Here is an 18,201-nt window from a genome sequence, read left to right on the forward strand (position 1 = left end):
TGGGGACCGAGAATGAGAAGTCCCATTGCTCTGAGGTTCTGTCCATCCCCAGAGGGAAGTCTGCAACCCTTTAGAAGCAGGGCCAAGTGGACCACTTTGTAAAAGGATGTGAGAGAGACCAGCTGGGCCCCCGACAGCAGGAGCAAATTATCCCAGTGTGGCTCTTCCTTCTCTGCCCAACTGTGGCGCTCGCTGGTCCTCTTCAGGTGAAGAAGCTTCTGGCTGACAGTGACAAATGGAAGGGGAGAGGGGAGGGGCAGGATGCCCCTTACCCCATCTGAACATGAATTAAGTTCCTGTAACTATCCCTTCCTTCTGCCTCACTCATTTGGCGCTTTTACTTTGACATCTCAGCCATCCCTCTGCTCCACACAGACCTGACCTTAAAGTAGTTAAAATATCGTGGGTTCCCTTTGGTCCCAAAAGATCCCCCAGGCACAGTAAGCCTCATTAGCATTTAGGAAAAACATTAAGTAGAGGACTTGGGCAGGGGAGGTCAGAGGTAGAGAACCAAGTGTAATCTGCCCCTAAGCCGCTGCTCCTTCTACCACGATTCCTATAAATGAGGTCCCCAGTGTGTCCCAGGTCCACTTTATCTGTGGAACTGAATGCTGGCCCCGCTAAGGCAGAGCCATGGCAGGAGAGAATGTGTCTTTTTATCCAACAAGGATTTCTTTGCCGTGTAATCTAGGCATTTGAGATAAATCAGTGAACAAAGCAGACCCAACTCCATCCTTGGGAAGCTTATGGGGTCCTGAAGGGGACATAGGCGAAGGAACAGTGGGAAGGAGGCCACTGTGCTGCTGACATTGCAATGTTAAGTACGGTGAATGAGGAAAGTGACCCTGGGGAGGTGGTGTTCAACCCAAGCCCTGAAGGAGATGATGGCGTGAAGCTCCCATCATGACAACGAGCCCTCAGCCTGCAGAAAAGCAGGATGTGTAGCTCGGCAGCGCTGAGGGTCATGGAGAGCATTCTAGGCTCTGTGGCTTTGGCTTTCTCTGAGAGTAAAACAGAGTCAATGAGGGGCTGTGGGCAGGGTAGTGATGGGATGTGACTTACACTTGAATGGGATTCTACTGGCTGCTGTATCAAATACAGTCTTTAGAAGCAAAGGGGAAAGAGCAGTTGGGTGTCGATAGCCATAAATAATCCAGGTGAGAGATGGCAGTGTCTTGAATGAGGGTGGTGGGGATAGAATGGTGAAAGGCGCCTGGATTCTAGATTTATTTCGAAATATAATTTACAGAGTAGTTTGGGACAGCAACCATTCTCATCAGACAGATGATGCAGCAAACCCTGTCATCCTGTGATTAGTGGGGTCAGAAAATCCAATCTAGCCGAGTTAAATGTAAGAACGCAGTATTTTTCATTGGTTCTTCGCTGGGAGAGCAGAGAGGTAAGTAACTGCGGTGGAACTTACGATGCGCACAGTGGCCACGCTTCAGTGAGTCAGCACCAAAGGACAGGCGGCCACTTCTCCCAGCTCTTCCCTTATTCCGACTGGAAGGAGAACCAGAACCCACTGTGGTTAATCGTAACCTGCGCTTAGTAGCAATGAGTTTGTAATTAATAGACTTGGATCTGACATTGTCCATAGGAAGTCTACAGAGGAAGAGTTAAACATGAACTACAGAACTGAAGCATGGCGGAGGCATTGCAGCAGGGCGTGTGGTGTGAGTGAAGGCTTGTTCATGGTTAGGGACGCACTCGAGGCTGGTTCTATATTCCCAGCTACTTGGGAGGCTGAGGCCAAAGGATCACAGGTTCAAGGACAGCCTGAGAAACTTACCAAGACCCTATCTCAAAATAGGAAGTAAAAAATGGTTAAGAATGTAGCCTGGTGGTAGAATACTAGCTGATGCCAGGCTCCTTGTTAAATTCTTAGTACCGCATACACACCGCAAACTGGAACTCGGATAGCAAGCATGATGTATCAATCAGCTTTCTGGTACCTGTCATAAAATACCCGAGATAATCCATTTAAAAAGAGGAAAGGTTTGCATACCTTTAATCCCAGCACTTGGGAGGCAGAGACAGGCAGATCTCTATGGGTTCAAGGCTAGCCTGGTCTACATAGTGAGTTTCAGGACAGCCAGGGCTACGTGGTGAGATACTTGTCAGGTCGGGGGTGCAGGGAGGTAGGTGGGGAGGGGAGGGGAATCCACTCCAGCTCACAGTTTCAAAAGTTGCAGTCCATGACTGATTGACCTGTTGCGTTGGGGCCTATGACGAGACGGTGTATCATACAAAGAATGTGACTGTAGAATGACTCATTCACTCTGTGGAAGGCAGCAAGCAGACAAGAGGCAGGGTCCCCATAGCCTTTTCAAGGATACACCCCCCTAGTGACTGGACTTCCTACAGCTCTAAAGGTTCCACCACCTTCCAGCAGTGCCATGAACTAGCCACCAAGCCTTTAGCACCGGGGCTTTTGGTAGGGGCAGTTATCCAAATCACAGCGGTCAGCGATGAAGGTGCATGAGAGAAGCTTGGCAGGCCAGGTTCTGAGTCCCAGCAGGCAATGGGGACTTACCGCTGGTCTTTGAGGTAGAGTGGTCATGTCTTTCCAATGGGAATTAATCTGCTGACTGGGTGGGGCAGCCAAGAGGGTAGAGACTCAGTAAAGGTGAGAGGCCCACAAATGCTCTACCACAACAAAACCCAGAGAGGAACTCAGATTGGACAAAAGGCGGTGGTAGTGGGAGCCCAGGGGAAGCCAGGTGAATGGAGAGAATTCGAAAGAACAGACAGCCATGTTGGAACAGGTAGGAATTTTGAGTTGGCGGTCGTAGAGGTTTCTTGACTCTATAATCCAACTGTTAGTTCTCCAGGATGGTCCTGTCTTCTGGAAGCTGGGAAACCCTCTGTCCTGTGTGTGTCTGTCATACTCCAGGGTATGGGGGAAGGCGAAGGGCTCCAGTGTGTCATCCAAGCCAATGTTTCTCAAAGTGTTTGTCCAGCTGTTTTTGCTGATCTCTGAGTAACGGCTCAAGGTTCCAGGAAGTACAGTTTGGAAAACTCTCCCAGAGACCTTCAGAGATAGAGTTCTGTGGCTGAGTGGGCGCTGTGTACTTGAAGTGGCTTGAGAAGCCAGGAGGATACAGTTAAGTCATGGAATGGAGCTGAGTTCTGTCCTGAGCAGAGAGAGCAAGACCCGTAGGTTCAAAGATGAAGCCTCCGCAGGGACAGCTGGAGAAAGCCCAACAGTGCAGCTGGTTACAGAAGGAAAAGCCAAGGACCCAGGGTTCCTCATCTCTGCCGGCAAGGAGAGCCTAGCAGTTTAGATGCAGCAGGCTGGCCCTTCCATCTAGATGCCTTGATTACTATCTTGGCCTCTCTGAGCCTACACCATCATCCTTCAAGACTGGACAAAGTCTAGCCTCCAAGAAACCTTTGTGAGTTTCATGCCTCAGAGTTCTTAGTCTCCTAGTCCCTGAGCACTTCACTGTCAGCTCCCTCCGTGTCTGCTTGCTGCAATGTCCCCAGGCATCGCTTTGGCTCTGTCGCAATGCTATGACTAGAGAGAAAAAATTAGTTTTCTAAGTATTTGCTAACTGAATAAGGAAGTAGACAGGTGAAGATTGGCCAGGCGTGGTGGCTCGGAACCTCAGAGCTCAGGAGGCTGAGCTAGGAGGGGTCGCAAATTCAAAGCCAACCTGGGCTAATGAGACTTTGTTTCAAACCAACCAAGCAAAGAACGGCATGGAGGCAGATGGAGAGGACTTTATCTGAGGACTGGAGCTGGGGAGGCAGGCTGAGAGCACAGGTTAGTTAAGGGACTTCCTTTCTAAGGACAGTGGGACCCAGTAAACCATGATGAGCTCCCAGAGGGGGTTGCAAGAAAAGCAGTCAAAACAGCCCTCAGTAAACACTTATGGACCGTGTGCTCTGTGACCTGCACTGAGGACACACTGGTGACTAGTAGGGACCCAGATCCTCCGGGCTTGTGCTTCTCTCCCACAGCTCCAGGCTCAGGAGCTTCTGGGCGGCCACAGCTCAGCCATGTGACCTCAGGCAAGTGTCCCCGACCCCGTCCCCTTTTGAGGCCCCTGTGTTTTCACTAGCCCTCCCAGCCTGAGCCACAGGAAAACCTCTTCCCCCATCCAGGACCTCCGCCCTGCTCCTGCCTGCTTGCCAGTAGCACCCCACACACTCACATGGGGCCCATGGGAGAGTGAGTGATGCTGAATCAGGGAGTGAGCTGGCTGCAGCAGGCTCCCAGGAGCAGACACATGGGCCCAGACAGATTGGGTACCTGGGCCCTGGCCCTCCTGGGCCAGACCAGGAAGAAGCCTAGACAGCAACCTTCCTTCCTGGCTTGCCCTGGGTCTCCACCCCAGCTCCTTCCCGAGGCTAGTCATGGTCTCCGGTGCCACCCTGTGGTGGTGCTGGGAACCGTCTCCCTGTGTCCTGCCCTAGGACCTCTTGGCCTCTGGCCTAGCCTGGCCTGACTTCACATTCACTCAGCCACCTCCCAGGCCTGGGAGGGGACGGAAAGAAAGAGACAACAGGGTTGAAAAAAAGGCCACCATCCACTTCCTCCTTCCATCTTCTTCTGGTCTTTTTGTCTTTTCCTGCCTTTATTGCCTTTTAATTTCCATTCTGCATTATTGACTTTTCATTTTTCCTTTATATTTTCTTTTTCTTTTTCTTTTTTTTTTAGACAGTCTTGATCTATATAACCCAAACTGCTCTTGAACTTACAACAACCCCCCTGCCTTAGTCTCTCACACATCCTGAAGTTACAAGTATGAGCCATTATGCCTGGCTCAGACAGTCCTCATTATCTGCATATCCTTCTGCATACATTTGTGCCTGGCAAAGCCTGTGGAGCGTGGAACATGCTCTCACATCTGTATGCTCCTGACGTGTGATTACATGTAGTCCTCTGTATCCCCCTTCTACCTGTCCCTGCTCTGTGCCTACCATCTGTCACTTTGGGTGTTTCAACCCTGTAGCCCAAGCTGACAATCCCAACAGGTCTCCACCTTGCCCTGCAGGGCCAGACCACAACCAAAAAGTAGCAGCGCTTGTTTGTAGCACACTGGCAGGCAGTTGGCACGCACAGGACGTCAGCTGAGCCAAAACTTGGCGACCTATTTTCTATCTGTCCTGAAGACAAAAGGAATTGGTCTGGAATACCTGCTAGGCTCCTGGTGTTGGGACAGCTACTTCTACATGTCAGGCAAAGGGACACTGGTGGCACGTGCATAGGGTTGATATGCAAAAAAAAAAAAAAAAAAAAAAAAAAAAAGGATGATTTCTAATTGAGCCTTTGGGTAAGTTAACCTCGATAGCCAGCTCCTGCATTGAAAAGAAATGAACAGCAGACCGCCTTGGAGGGTGGTGACCGTGAGGGACACACAGTCGGGTGCATGCAGATGTGCCTCTGCCCCATGATGGGATAGTACAGAACTGATGCCACCTCCAGGGATGGTCAGGATGGAAGGCTGGGCGCTCTGGGTACATCAGCTGCCTCTCCTCTCGCCTGCCTGGCTCCCAGTGCTGCAGCTGATCTCAGAAAGGTGGGGTGCTAAGGGGCCTCTGGAATCAGAACTGTTCAAACTCAGGGTGTGGATGTCCTGTCCTGGGCTTTTCCCTCCCCTGCCTCCCTACACCCCCCCCCCGCTGACTTCTGAAGAGTAGACACTGACACTACCCCCTCCATCTCTTTTCCTCACCCAGAATTCCCCTACACCCCGACTCCTGAACACGGGCGGCGCGCGGGGCAGATGCCCACAGCCATCATTGGGGGCGTGGCAGGAAGTGTCCTGCTGGTGCTGATTGTGGTTGGAGGGATCATAGTGGCCCTGCGCAGGCGCCGGCACACCTTCAAGGGTGACTACAGCACCAAGAAGCACGTGTACGGCAACGGCTACAGCAAGGCAGGCATCCCGCAGCATCACCCGCCCATGGCACAGAACCTGCAGTACCCGGATGACTCGGATGATGAAAAGAAGGCCGGCCCGTTGGGCGGGAGCAGCTATGAGGAGGAAGAGGAGGAGGAGGGCGGTGGAGGAGGCGAACGCAAGGTGGGCGGCCCCCACCCCAAATATGACGAGGACGCCAAACGGCCCTACTTTACTGTGGATGAGGCTGAAGCCCGTCAGGACGGCTATGGGGACCGGACTCTGGGCTACCAGTACGACCCTGAACAGCTGGACTTGGCTGAGAACATGGTTTCTCAGAACGACGGGTCTTTCATTTCCAAGAAAGAGTGGTATGTGTAGCCCCGCCTTCTGGAGCCTCTGTCTGCGCCCACTTCTCCCTGGCCCCTACCCGCACGCCCCCTGCCCACCCCCCCACAGCCCACTGCCCCAGGAGCTCCACAGAGACTTGACCAGCTGCCCTAAACCAGCCCCTGGGGAGCCAGGGGAGCTTAGGGCAGACCCCACTTGGCTTCGTTTTTTGTTTTGTTTTTTTATTTCCTCCCTCACCCACCCTTCCCCCTGGTGTTGTGTTCGACCGTGGCTTTGGTGTTGCTGTATCTTTCCTTTAAGGACCCCTTCCACTGCCCTATGTGTAGGGAGCCCTGTTCTTGTCTTGTGTACTTGGGCATCCCTCCAGGGTTTGGGGAGCCAGTCCTCTCCCACCCCACCCCCCACCCCTCCAACACTGGAATTTGTTTGTGTTCTCTTCGTTGGGAATGGAGGGCAAAGGGAGCTTCGAGATGAAGAGCACCCTCACCCCCACCCGATATGCTGCTCCTCTTCCCAGAGAGATGTACCCCAAGTCCCCACTAAGCTGATGCAGCCAGGGCACCTAAGGGGTTTTAGAGGAGTTCTCTGTGGTACCCAGGGGAGTCTTGTGTGGGAAATAATGGAGCTGAGGGTTCTGCTGGGGTCCTGGGCAGTGTGTTTTCCTGGTGAGGGTGGTTTTATGTTTTCTTTATTTTCTTTCTGCCCCCCGCCCCCAAATGGAGTTGGTGTAGCTCTCGTATACCCTCATCTCTGTTACGCCCCGTCCGTTCTGTACACAGTGGGTGACCCCAGGTGGATGCCACCCACGGTTCCTATATGCCTCTGCCAACATATGCACACATATCCATACACACATCCCTGGGCCTATGCCAATCTCTCACGCCCTGCCCAGGCTGAACACTGCCCGAGGGCCCAACCCTCTGCTCCACCTCTTACCCGTTCCCAGGTCAGGAAGGGATCAGCCCACAGAAGCATTCAGAGTCAGCCAGGATGGACCTCCCGTACCCATCCCCCACCCCCAAAGCCACTCTTAAGATTTCAGTGTAGCTCCGACCTTTCCTGACGATGTACGCGTCTCTCAGATTTCTCCTTATCTGTCGAGTGCTAGCAACACTTGACTCTTCTGGAAAGTCAGGGTTGGGAATCCCAGGAAGGAATGCGAGGCATGGACGAGGCACGGAAGTGTTGATACTGAGAAGGCTTGCTTTGTGGAAGCTCTCCAAACACAGTCTGGTAGACCGAAGGGGGACTGCTAGCGTCTCATATGGGAAGGCTCGGATCACAAAGAAAGTGCAGGGGCACCGGGGGCCTGCTGCATATCCACAGTCTGACCTCTGCTCACTTTCTCCTGGTGCCAGGCTGGCAAGACGACCATGTGGAAGGGCCTTTGTGTGTAGACTCCCTCTTTGAATGGGATGCTGGCTTCATCAGCCATTCGGGGCTGGGCCTTCCCTTGAGTGCATGGAAAAAGGTCCCCCCACACCCCAGCCCTCTGTCCCCAAGCTCAAAGTGCCTCAGTTTCTCCATCTGTGCCCCCAGATTACCCTCATTCTAAATGGGCATGCCTAGGGCCTGCCAACTCAGCCCTAGGTGACACTCGCTGAGGGATCACAAACATTGGGGAGAGGGAGGCAGACCATTCTGTGCCCCACGGGCACTGACCCACCCTTGCCATAGGCTTCCTAAGGGAGCCCCAGCCCACACCCCACTCCTCCCTGGTGCTGCTATTGAGTTCCCAGTCCAAGCGCCATCTCTGGCACCCCCTCAGCCCACCAGCTGGGGCTCTTCTGCCCGGCCCTCGCTGCCCTAGTCCCAGCCCAGGCCGCCCAGTAGCCACGTAGCAGAAGTTTGAAGCCATGCCAGCCCTGGGACGGCTCTCCCCTCTTGGCATTGGGGACACTGGATGGGGTGAAGTTAGGGGAGAAAATTCTGGGGCCTTTCTAGCCACAGGGCGGAGGAAGATGGAGGAGCTGGGCTACTTCTCCCAGAAGTATTAGCGTCCTTCCCATGTCATGGTTCGTCCTGTTCCTCATGCCACTCTGTCCCTCTGCTTGGTTCCCTTCCCCACCCCACCCCCCAAGGCAGGAGGCAAAACCCTGACTGCCCCATTGGGGTATTTCTGTCCCTATGGGGCCATAAGACTAAAAGACTCACCCTCCCGAGTCTCTCTCACCTTTCACCGTCATCCCCTATCCCTTGTCTTGTGATGGATCGAGGAGGCCCTGGGCCTGGACAAAACACCTGCTCCCTGTACAAACTTGCACGCCTTTCCCCCAAGCAAAGCACAATTTATAGAGTCCATGCAGCAGGATCTAGGATCCCCAGCCGCAGCACCGAGCGCTTCCAGGCGGCTGCCACCTGGGCTAAGAGAGGAGGACATGAGTCAGGGGTCAGGGGTCGGTAGCTGGGCCCAAGGAGGAGGGGCTTTTGCTTGCCCTGTGTTTGCGGACAGAGCCAGCTGACAGAGTGACAGAGCGAAGGGCATTCTGCTTCACCTTCATGCCCTCAACACAGCTGAGCTTTTCTGCCAGACTGCAGAGAGTAAACTTGGTGTTACCTGCCCAGACCCCTCCGGATGTCATCCCTAGCTGCCCTCCCCCTCCTGTCCCTCCCCTGCCTCTGGACCCCTGTTTCCCTACAGATTTTGGTATTGTTCTGGTGTGCAACAACCCTCTGAGTCTCTTTTACCAGAAGGACCTGAAAAACAGCAACACACAATCAGTGAACACATGCCCAGCACACCGACACACGCCTTCCACAGACCAAGCACAGGTTTTGTGTGTGTGTGTGTGTGTGTGTGTGTGTGTGTGTATACACGCACAAGTACACACATAAGAAATGAGAAACCCATACTAATGCCCTGGGAAGGCACACCCTCTGCCAGCCACCCCAGCGTGCCCCCGTCACTGGTGCAATAACCTTCCTGCCATCGTCCAGGTGGGAGCCCAGCAGACACTGCATCCCTTGCCTGGGAGGAGGGGGGGTGCTCCCAGGCCTCTGGGGGTCCAGGTAGAGACTTCCCCAAGCCTAACTGCCAACTGAAACCCTCCCCTGGTGAGGGCAGGTGGCTCCAGCTGACCCGGGCCGGAGACACCCAGAGGTGAGGAACCGGCCCCACTGATGCTGCTTTCTGACCCCAGCTGTGAGGAGCGGGCTGGGGGGGGGGGGGGGGGGGGGGGGNTTTTTTTTTTTTTTTTTTAAAACAAATGGAAACAAAATCCAAGAGAAGCTGCCACCCTCGTCTGAGTGTGACTAAGCTTCCTTTGCTTCAAGTTTCTATGTCACTGTTTTCCTCTTTGGTCCTGGGGACAGCCCAGCAGATTCCCCTGGTCCTGACCTGGAGGGGAGGGGTTGCCCCGCCCCCTTTTACTTGTATTAAAAAAAAAAAAGATGGGTTGAAAATGTACTGAGAAAAAAAAAATGTACTTTTTTATAAATAAAGTGTTTAAAACAAGCCCAAGTGCCTCTTGTCACTGCAGTGGGGTGTGAGCAAGAAAAGGAGACACAGCAGGACAGTGGGGATGACAAAGGGGGCACCACAAATAGCCAGAGTACCTGATTCTATGATAGGGACTCATGGAGGGGCCACATGGCCTCCTTGCGGGCTGCAATGGGGCTATCCCAGGAGACATGAACTGCGCAGGGCACAGGGGGACGGATGGCTGGCATCTGCTGGCCAGGTCCAAGGCATGGGGGTGTGGGGCAAGAAATGGATGACAAAAATGCACAGCTGAGAAAGGCCTGCTCCGGCTAGAGTCACAGGCAGCCCCTGCTCCAGAGCTCTTGTGTCAGTCACCACCCCTCCCCATGTCGCTCTCCTCTTGCCCACTTCCTTAGAGTTCTGTTCCTCCCTGCCAGGTCCCCTGTGACTCTGAGGAGCCCCGAAGTGGAGCACCTGCTGTGTTAGATCCCTGGAGACAGAAGAGGGGGCTCCAGTTCTGAGGACACAGCCCTGTCTCCCAGCCGCTCCTCTGGGTCCTAGCCTTATACCCCCTCTCTCCCAGGAAGCCCTCCATTCCCTCCTCCTCCTCCTCCTCCTCCTCCTCCTCCCCATGCCAGCACCATCTGCTTCCCATCCCCTGGTCTGGAATGCAGGACAAATCGACCCGGAGGGTGGGAGGGCAGGGGCTTCAGGGACTGCCCCTCCTTCTCACCCCTAGTGGCATCTCCTTTCACCAAGATCCACACCATAGAGCCTTGGGCTCCTGGGAGTGGGGATGGGGTGACAGGCAGGGACCACAGAAGTCAAGGGCAGGGCTGCTTAGCAGAAAGCTCAGGTTCATGTGGGAACAAGGCCACCTCCTCCACACCTAAGACTTGGGCAGTACATAAAGGCAGAATCCAGCGTGGAAAAAGCGGAGTCCACAGCTGTCGGCAGCTGGCTGGGCCCCTCCCTGGGAAGCTAAACCAAGGAGCCCGGGACAGAGCTGTGTTTAGGGTGTTAATATTTGAATGGGATGCAAATTGGTTGTCTGAGCGTTTATTTCCTCAGTTTTTCAGGCTGTCTGTTTAAGTTAATTTTTAATTTGTGTGAGCAATAACTGCTTAATTACATTATTAATATATTGGAAGAGAGCAGTGGACAGAACATCCTAATTGGCATTTAACTAGAGCGTTCCGGCAAATTAGCCAAGACTTTCTCCCGCTTCGAAGAAGGAGGGCAAGCCAATTAGTCTCAGACACAGCCTCTGTGGGCGGAGCTTGGCCCTGGAGAAGCCAGACCACACCTTCCCCAGGCCTGGAGCCTGATGTCTAACAGCACCCACACTCAGCCCCCTAGCTGAATTAGGGCTTAAGAGGACCTTCATGCTAGTTAGTTAGACCATGGGCCCTCCTTCTGTCTACACCCAAAATCTTTGGCCAGTGCCGCAGACAGAGGACAGGGAACCTAAGGCTGGATGGCCCGAGGCAGCCCCTGTCTGCGTAGGGCAAAGGATGCTTCCTGCATGCCACCATTGCCCATGCCAAAGGCAATGGCAGACCATTCTCTGAGCAAACCTCCTGTTTCAGATGACTTAAGGGAGTAAGCTTGACCTTCAGGATTCCGATATTTGATCGTGCAGTCTTTCACATTTTGGGTCACCAGAGGCCAGGCCACTATGCTAGTCTTATTATCCCCACTCCAAGAATTTAGAGCAAAGGACCCTAGCTTCCAAATTAGTTGTTGGCCTTCTGTGGCTACATAGGATGAGAATTATCAATTTTGTTTGACAGGATGTGGCATGACCTTCTACATTGACCTTGAATACGTAGGGGTTTTGCAGATATTGGTGGGTCACAAGTACTCTGGGCAGATGGCAGACCTTAGCATCTTACATTATTTGTTCCAACTCACATTGGTACACATTGCTAGTCCACTCCTCTGTGTGTGGAGTGCTGAAGTCTAGAAAGGAAACTAGGGATGGATGAACCCAGACATACCCTATAAGTGTATAATGAGCTCGCTCATGGGCAGGGCCACCTCTGAGAGTGGGGAATGGGAAGTGGGGTGTCAAGAAACTGGACAAGGGGAAACTAGTTTCTGTTGACCAAAAAGCAACGCAAGCCCCCAGTGGATCATAAGGTGGGCATGCAGGAGCTACACTGAACATTAAGTAGAGGTGGCAGTCACATTAGACGCATTGAGGAAAACTTCCTGGGAAAGATGTCAACGGATGGTTTAAAAGAATGAGAAGGACAGGCGATGTGACACACATCTTTAATCCCAGCACTTGGAAGACAGAGGCATGCAGATCTCTGAGTTCAAGGCCAGCCTGGTCTAAACAGAGAAAGTCATGCCATAAATAACACACACACACACACACACACACACACACATACACACACACACCATGAGAGGGATGTAGATGGTGAAAGGGTGGAGGAAGGCCTCTGTCACACAATGAAAGGGATGTGGATGGTGAGACTGCGGAGGAAGGCCTCTGTTGGCTGAGTAAGCTCCAGCTGGACCCTGCTTCTGGAAGCAACGCTGTACCTGCCTCTGTGCCCAGCAGCTTCTAGGGAAGAGTCCTCTGCTTTGACCTGGGTGCTAGCTTCCAGGTCCTCAACCTATCACATTCTCACCCTGCTCCAGAAGCTTGTGACGGCCACACCCACGTCTTTAGGAGGCTGCTGTCTTACTCCTCATCTCTACCAACTCCTAGATGATAATCAGAGGCACTGACCCCTCTTTTTATCTCTCCGACAAGAACTCCTTTCCAAGTACACAAACACACACACACACACTCCACACCCCCTACCCCACCCCACCTCTGGCCTCATCAGATCCAGTTCACCCTGAACTCCAGGCTAAGGCCAGCACTGGAGTTGTTATATCTGCCTTGAGAAACACAATAGCACCTTCTATGCACACCACGCTGCTCCACTGAGCACAGATTCCTTAATCCAGACTCACCCAATGCATTAATTACTTGCCTTGTTGCTATGACAAAATAGCTGACCAAAGCAATTTAAGGAAGAGTTTATTCTGATTCACTGTCTGACAGTGTGGTCCATTTTGGTGAAGGAGACATGGCATCAGGAGCTTGTGGGATGATGACATTGTATCCACAGTCAGGAAGCAGAGGGAATGAGTGCTGTGTTCTGTTCTTTCTTTTCTTTTCTTTTCTTTTCTTTTCTTTTCTTTTCTTTTCTTTTTTTTTTAAAATTTGGTCTGCAACCTGAGCCTAGGGAATGGTGCTGCCCACATTTAGGATGGATCCTCCCAACTCAATTAACCTAATCTAGATAATCTCTCAGAGGTACTCCAAGAGATGTTTTCCATAGTGATTCTCAATCTTATCAAGTTGACAATTAAGATTAACCCTTACAGTTGAGGTTTTAAAACTCCAAGCCTCGCCCCAGGCAGATATAGGCAGAACCTTAGAACTTGGGAGCTTTTAACATGCAACTCTGGGACAGTTTAAAAGACAGTGAGACCCAAAGCCTCCAACAGGAAGTTTTGAACGTTCTCAGTTGTCAATCATGAAGAAGAGGAGGGTCCTGAGATAGGAGCATGATTAAGCCTGATAAAGCTTGTCTGTAAGTCTGTAATCTTAGAAATCAGGAAGCTGGGGGAGGATTGTGAGTTCAAGGCAAGCCTTGGATAGAAAGCAAAACCCTAATGAGAAAAAGAGAGAGAAAGAGAAGAGAGAGCCATTGGCTAATGACATGTGTAGTATCTTGAATAGCAAAGTAGATGGATAGTTGGGTGGCATAGGAAAATAATGCACATAGGGCTTAGGTACCAAATATGCCATTTATTATCATATTATCATTATTAACCCCCTTCATCACCATCCTCCAAGACATAATGTCCTGCATGATGATGCCTGTCACAAAGACCACCACCTGGAGGCAAGTAGAGGGCCAGGGCATAGCCATAGCTGGAGGGAGGAATTCTGATGTTAAACCACTCCTGGATGTGGGGCTCTGGGCACTTTCCAGAAGAGAAAGGAGGTTCCATAGGCCCTCTGTGAACGAAGATTCCGGGTCCATGGGGCTGGAGGAAGTGAATGTGCATCAAGAAGGAAATGGACAGTTCCCTTGGGGCCCAGTTAGGGTCATGAGAAAGGGCCTGCAGGATAGAAAAGGGGAAGAAAGCAATGCTTATATCCTTCCTGCCATTTTCCCTGCCTAAGGACCAGCTCAAAGGTCCCAAAAAGGCATGTATTCCACAGTGAATGGAAACCTTCTGAGAGGATAGCTGATTCAGACATCTGCAGGTCCCCTGACCTCCTCCCAGACAACTTCCTCTCAACCGGAGCATCCAGCCTATCTTGGTTCGCTTTCTTTCTATTGTTGGGGTAAAACACCAGGCCCTACTGCAACTTAGAGAGAAGAGGGTTTATTCATCCATACGTCCGCATCACAGTCCATCAGCTAAGGAAGGCAGGGCAAGAACTCAGGCAGGAACCTGGAGGCAGGAACTGAAGTAGAAGCTGGGAAGGAGTGCTACTTTCTGACTTCTTCCCCAAGTCTTGCTCAGCCTGCTTTCTTAATATCCCAGGACCACCCACCCATGGGTGAACCACTCATAATAAGCCAACCTTCTGACATCAATCATTAATTAAGATAATGTACAACAGTGTTGCCCACAGGTCAATCTGATGACTTCATTTTCTTTTTTTTTAAATTAATTAATTTATTTTATGTATATGAGTACACTGTAGCTGTACAGATGGTTGTGAGCCATCATGTGGTTGCTGGGAATTGAACTTAGGACCTCTGCTTTGCTCCGGCCCCACTTGTTTCAGCCCAAAGATTTATTTATTATTATATGTAAGTACTCTGTAGCTTTCTTCAGACTCACCAGAAGAGGGCATCAGATCTCATTACAGATGGTTGTGAGCCACCATGTGGTTGCTGGGATTTGAACTCAGGGCCTTCAGAAGAGCAGTCAGTGCTCTTTAACTGCTGAGCCATCTCTCTAGCCCGGGTTCATTTTCTTAATTGAGGTTTCCTCTTCCCGAATGACTCTAGCTTGTGTTAAGTTGACATAAAACTAGCCAGCACATAAGCTCTTTTGCATTTTACAACACCCTTAGGTCCTTCAGCCTCAGGAGATTCTCATAACCTGTAAGTCAAGGAGAAACAAGTGATGGAGCCACACAAGTTGCCCTCCTCACTGGACACAGGAGATGGAGAGGTTTGCTCCAGCGCTGAGCAAAGAAGGCAAACTGAATTTGTAAAAGTGACAGTCAAAAGAGACCCTTGGGTCATTCAGGCCAGCTTCTCCACAGGTGGGGCAAGGCTACCCCAAGCATCTCATGGATACCTCTGTTAGCTCATGGGTGACCCTGTCTTACCCAGGGCTGTTCTGACTTGCAGAAAAAAATTCCCTCCCCAAGTCTCACTCACTGATCTGGACACACAGGATAATAACTCAGCCTGCCTCGTAGGATAACACCTTTGGCTATCATGAGACTGTTTACCCACCTGCTTAGCCCTGACCTGATCATCAGGCCACTGAGCCCTGATCATCAGGCCACTGAGCCCCGCAGCAGTGAGGCACCTCCCCCTTGGGAGTCAGGCAAGGCTGGGCAATTGGTCAGCCACTCTGGGAAAGCATGATCTCAAGGCCAGTACAGAGCCAACACTCAAGCTGGCATCTCCCAGCTCTGGTCCCCTCTGGACTGCAGTGACAATGACGTGTCAGTGTGGGTTCATCCACCATGGGACTGCTAAGTATGGGAGGCTGTTTGTATGCAAGGGCAGGGGTCTCTGAAACCTCTGTGCCTTCCATTCAGTCTTACTGTGAACCTGAAATTACTCTAAAAAAAAAAAAATAGAGAGAGTCAATTCTTGACAAGCCGCAGTTGTTCCTAGGGGAATAAAATACCATCTCCCTCTGGTCCTCATTGGCACAGACAAAATATTGTTCGCCTGCAACTGTGTGACCAGGATGAGGTGATGGTCAGGGATGGGAAATTGTGTGCCCTCTCGGATGTTGACCTGCCCACTCTGGTGCGGTGGCCACAGCCAAAGCGGCTGAGTTCATAGTGATGGCATGGGGCTCAATCCTGGTGGTTGAGTTTCTGAGATAGATGGAGAAGGGGGAAAAGGAGGAAGATTGGGAGGAAAGGGAAGAAGGGAGTGAACGGGGGAGAGGGAGGGAAGGAAGATTAGAAGGGTAGGTAGGTGAATATGTAGATGGATGGGTGAGAACAGAGGAAGAGTGGGTGGGACAGATGGGTGAATGGGACAGACAGAAGGATGGTCAGATCGAGTGAGTAAATGTATGGGTAGGTGTAAAAGCCCAGGCTTTTCTATGCCCACCCTTACTCTGAAACAATGACACTGACACCTGGTATATTTATTAATGAGCTTCTTGTGCTGTGGCTGGGCAGGGCTCTCATCTACCCTGGCCCGACCATGCTGCCTCCCACCCAGCCACATGCCCCGTTGCCTGCATCTTGGTCTCCTCCTGGCTGCTCCTGCTCCATCTGTCCTCTCACAGTGACTCCCTGGGGACCTCATGGAGAATTGCCTCTTTCCCTAGCACCTACCAAGAGACCCTCTCACTAGGATTGGAAGTCCTCCCTCCTCTCCTGTCCAGCTGTTGGCTGATCAGCTCTTTAATAACCAATCAGAAGGGATGGGAAACTGATTTTACACAACACGGAGACAGGAGACGGTTGACAATGCCTAGGTCAGACTGTAACAAGATCTCTGGGCACGAAAATCAGTATCTCAATGCATGGCGCACAAAACCCTCCCCCAACAGGTAGGGAGGGAAGACGAGCAATGGATGGATAAATGGATGGATTAGATGAATGGGCGGGTGGATGAGTATCAGAGAGTAAAAGGACGATGGATGGATGGGTGGATAGATGGACAGACAGACGGATGAATCTTCATGTGTGCTTGCTCTAACATGGTCTCCCTTGCCCTATACTAGGGCCACCTATCCGCATCACCTGTGGTAGTTTTTATGCGGCTCGGCTATGTTTTATTTCAACGACCAGGGCCAGCACTTCAGCCTGTTGCCATCTTTTGGAAGGTGGTTCCATCAATGCTCATTGTGGATGCGTACAGAAATGCAGCGAAAAGCAGCAGACAGAATTCAATCCCTTTGTCCACCAAGCGTCAGCGGTAGGGACCTATGCACACTGCTAGCTGTCCTTGAGCTTTGTCTCAATCTATGTTCACAAGCTTGGAATGACTAAAGACGGTTCATAGAGCTAGCTGTTGGCGAGCCGATCTGGTAGTACCCACCATAGGCGGCTGTGTGGATCAGTCTCCTTTCTGAGCATTCAACTTACATCCCTGGACAGATGGGGTGTTCAGTCAGGCTTAGCCAAGATAAAATCATTTCTTACCATAGCTTTTAGCTCTATTTGTCCCCTAATTAAGACATCAGCTATTAGGACACTCATCAGTGGGTGATGACTTGTGCTGTACTCTGCATAGGACAAGCCATGGTGACCACTACCCCTTGGTATTTTCCTGCCAGCTTCCAGCTGGGTGCAGTAGCTGGCATGTGTAGACTTGGTTAGAGTCTCCACACTGCTCCACCTTCATTACTGGGGGGTGGGGGGTAGGGGGCTGGGACCAACTACAAAAAGAAAAGTCTATATTTACTTCAGAGCAAAGACTTCTGGGTGCCCCCCAAAGTTTCATCTGTAGAAGTGGGGAACCTGGAGTTGTAGCTCATGAAGGAGCCTTTGCCTAGCATGCAGAAAGCCTTGGGTTTGACACACACCCCCCCGCACTGCAAAATAATTAATTAAAAAAAGAAATAGGAATTCGGAATATCCCAGGAGAGCAAAAGGATAGGTCTCAACTTCTGACCATTTTATTTTATCAGATCTCTTGAGTAAGAATTAGACAGTTGTCATTTTTAAACTTCCGAATTTGCCAAGGGTGAAGTGCTCAGACCATCTGTTAGGGTCCAGCTCCATGTGCACACACACACTCCCCACCAAGACAGAAGTTCACACATCACACCTCCAGGCAAGACCCTCCTCTGGAGCGATTGGCCCTTTACTTAAGGTTTCCAAAGATTTATTTTATTACTAGTGTGTGTGTGCGTGCCTGTCTGAGATGACCACACACACAGTTGCTATACACATTGTATTTAACTGTGGAGCCCGGCACTATTGTGTCTGCTGGCACCAACCTGAGAGTGCACTGGAGACAGATGCAGCTGGGTTTGTCCAAGGGGAAGTCCTGGCAGCATCATGTACGGTCCAGTGGCTCTACTGCCTTGCACACACACTTGCTGTCATCTCTTTTCACTTTCAGTCATCCTCGATAAGGACCTAACTTGCATTTTTCTGATGACTACTTAAGTTTTGAGTGGTGTTTTGTTTTTTGGCTTTTTTTTTTTTTTTTTATGACTATTAATGATTTGGGCTTTCAAAGGAGAGGTTGATACCTGTATAACACAGTCTTGGTTTTTTTGTTTGTTTGTTTTGTTTTTGTTTTTTTTGTTTTTTCGAGACAGGGTTTCTTTGTGTAGCCCTGGCTGTCCTGGAACTCACTCTGTAGACCAGGCTGGCCTCGAACTCAGAAATCC

At 51.2% G+C, this 18,201-nt stretch overlaps 1 protein-coding gene across 1 annotated transcript in view; it reads left to right on the plus strand.

Annotated features, from left to right (window-relative positions):
- The window catches only part of Nectin1 (nectin cell adhesion molecule 1), a 62,919-nt gene extending 53,569 nt beyond the window's left edge, over positions 1 to 9,350 (plus strand). Inside the window, exon 6 of the mRNA XM_021206718.2 lies at positions 5,689 to 9,350. Coding sequence (XP_021062377.1) covers positions 5,689 to 6,233 — 545 coding nt within the window. The 3' untranslated portion in view covers positions 6,234 to 9,350. The remainder of the gene's footprint in view (positions 1 to 5,688) is intronic.
- Positions 9,351 to 18,201: the final 8,851 nt, after the last annotated feature.

The sequence above is a fragment of the Mus pahari genome, chromosome 10 (genome assembly GCF_900095145.1).
Source record: "Mus pahari chromosome 10, PAHARI_EIJ_v1.1, whole genome shotgun sequence".
Classification (NCBI taxonomy): Eukaryota; Metazoa; Chordata; class Mammalia; order Rodentia; family Muridae; genus Mus; species Mus pahari.